This window comes from Onychostruthus taczanowskii, unplaced genomic scaffold, assembly GCF_017590055.1.
Source record: "Onychostruthus taczanowskii isolate IOZ18803 unplaced genomic scaffold, ASM1759005v1 scaffold401, whole genome shotgun sequence".
Taxonomy (NCBI): domain Eukaryota; kingdom Metazoa; phylum Chordata; class Aves; order Passeriformes; family Passeridae; genus Onychostruthus; species Onychostruthus taczanowskii.
In genome coordinates, this window is record NW_024501472.1 from 6019 (window position 1) to 8570 (window position 2552).

Below are 2552 nucleotides of genomic sequence, written 5' to 3' on the forward strand. Positions count from 1 at the left end.
CCCGCAGCGGCGCCGGCAGCGCCTGGCGCAGCGACGAGATCAGCCGCCAGCCGGCCTCGTAGCACCGCGGCTCCTCGGCGCCGGGGGGCTGCGGGGGGCACGTGTCGGGGGAGTGCGGGGTGCCCGGCGTGGAGCCCTGAGGGACGCCCCCGGGAGACCCCCGGGATGGGCATGGCACACCCAGGAGACCCCCAGGAGACCCCCAGGATGCACCCAGCGTGGGCATGGGACACCCAGAACACCGCCAGGAGACCCCCGGGATGGGCATGGGACACCCAGAACGCCCCCAGGAGACCCCCAGGATGCACCCAGCGTGGGCATGGGACACCCAGAACACCCCCAGGAGACCCCCGGGATGCACCCAGGATGGTCATGGGACACTCCAGGGGACACCTGTGACACCCAGGGGCCACCCAACCACATCCAGAGGACCTGGGGGTCACCTGTGACACTCGGGGACACCCAGGATTCCCAAAGGACCCCCGTGCCCCCCTCACCTGCGGCTGCTCTGACCCTTCCTTCTCCACCTGGGGTTGGTTCTCCAGCTCCTGGAGCCTGGGCACACACACAGGGTGAGCCCCCCCGGCCCCGAAAACCGCCCCCGCTGTCCCCGGGCCCCGTGCCCACCTCTGCAGGCGCATGTCGATGCCCTGCTGCTCCAGCAGCTCCCGCTGCGCCAGGTTCCAGTCCGGGGGGGGCCCGGGGGACGCCCCCCGCTCGCGCTCCCGCCGCGCCTGCTCCGGGTGCGTGAAGCGGAACACGTGGTTCTTGCCCAAAATGAGCCGGTGGCCTGGTTTTTGGGGGGGGGTTGGAGGGGTCACGGGGAGATTTAGGGGAGGCTCACGGGGAGTTTTGGGGGATTCAGGCGGGAAGCGGGAGTTTGAGGGCGTCATCAGTTCCAGAGAAGGGAATTTGGGGGGCACGGTGAGATTTGTGGGGAGGGGGGGTTCAAGTGAGAGCCGCAGGGAGCCGGTGGGGAGGGGGGATTTTGGGGGAGACACACAGAGACCTGGGAGGGCTTCGGGGGTCCCTACCCGACTTGAGCACCACCGGCTCCGTCACCTGCTTCCCGTTGACGTAGGTCTCAGCCCCCTGGCACGGCTCCAGCGTCACCACGACTTCGGGAGGGGACAACGAGAGCAGCACGCGTCACCTCCCCGCTCGGCTGAACCCCAAATCCCCCTCCCCAAATCCCCAGGACCCTCCCCGTCCCACCGGCACGGCAGCGGTACCTGGGGGGGGCCGTGCTGACCTGCTCCAATGGCAGCATTGGTGCCGCTCCAGCCTCAGCGCCTCCGTGCGCCTCAGCTTCTCCTCCCACGTCTCGTTGAGCTCCGCGATGATTTTCTCCGTCTCCTGGGGGGGAGAAACGATTTTTGGGGGTCCCCACGGTCGGGGGGAGGGGGTCACAGCCCCCCCCGCCCCCCCCCAGGCTCGCTGGGGATGGGGGCAGGGCGGGGAGGTTTTTGGGGTCACCTGCAGCCGCTCCATGGCCTCGGTGGGGCCCAGAGGGGGCTCCAGCCCCGGCTCCCCGTTGAGGGTGGGGGGCGAGGTGGCGGGGGGGCCGGACAGGGTGGTCTCGGGGACACCTGGGGCTGAGCAGCTCCCGCAGCCTCTGAGCACCCCCAAATTCCCCCCAAATCCCGCAGCCCCTCACCCTGAGCAGCTCCCGCAGCCTCTGAGCCCCCCAAATCCCCCCCAAATCCCGCAGCCCCTCACCCTGGGCGCTGAGCAGCTCCCGCAGCCGCGTCACCTCCTGGCGCAGCTCGCGGATCAGCCGCGCGTTCGGGTCCTCGTTGATCACCGCGTGGCAGCGGATCTGCTTCGTGCGGTCGGCGTAGCTGGGGTGGGGGGGGGACACACAGAAAAGGGTCGGGACCCCCGCCCGCGGGCAGGACGAGGGCGGGGGTCCCCGCCCAGAGCCCCCCCCGGCTCACCGCAGCGTGCTCAGCGTCTCCTCGTAGCTGCTGTCGGCCGGGCTGAGCGCGGCGATCATGGCCGTGCGTGAGTTCCCTCCTGGGGGGACGCCGTCAGCGGGGGGGCTGCGCGCCCCAAAACCCCCCCCCGCGACCCCCCTGCCCCTCCTCGAACCCACCCAGGTTCTCCTTCAGCAGCCACGTCAGCACCGAGTCCCGGTACGGGATGAAATCCGGCTTCTTCTTCTTGCTGGTCTGCTGGGGAGGAGGAGGAGGGAGGAGGATGGGTCGGGAGACCCCCCACCCCAAAAACAAGAGGGGACCCCCGAGGGTGGGGGAAAGGAAGGGGGTGACCCCCAGACTCACCGCCTCGGCCAGGGCGGAGATCACCTTGCCCAGCGTGGTCAGGGACTTGTTGATGTTGGCGCCTTCCTGGGGAGGAGGAGGAGGGGAGGAAGGCTCAGGAGGGCTCTGGGGGGATGGGGGAGGGGCGTCACCCCCTCTTTTTGGGGGGGTCCCCGCTCACCTTGAGGCGCACGCCCCTGGCCCCCGAGGCGTCGGCGCGTTCGCTGCCCGCCAGGTCCACCAGGCTGATGCGGCTGACCTGGGGGGGCAGGGGGCTTTGGGGGGGTCTGG

The 2552-nt window shown here is 70.5% G+C and overlaps 1 protein-coding gene across 1 annotated transcript in view; it reads right to left on the reverse strand.

The window, feature by feature from the left end:
- Positions 1 to 2552, reverse strand: part of LOC121340505 (kinesin-like protein KIF1C) — a gene marked incomplete at its 3' end in the record, with an annotated part of 10754 nt that overhangs the window by 3162 nt on the left and 5040 nt on the right. The window contains 11 exon segments of the mRNA XM_041413310.1: positions 12 to 136; positions 498 to 555; positions 628 to 790; positions 1035 to 1151; positions 1233 to 1356; positions 1477 to 1589; positions 1720 to 1841; positions 1938 to 2016; positions 2096 to 2171; positions 2283 to 2348; positions 2443 to 2520. Of these exon segments, the coding sequence (XP_041269244.1) occupies positions 12 to 136; positions 498 to 555; positions 628 to 790; positions 1035 to 1151; positions 1233 to 1356; positions 1477 to 1589; positions 1720 to 1841; positions 1938 to 2016; positions 2096 to 2171; positions 2283 to 2348; positions 2443 to 2520 (1121 nt within the window).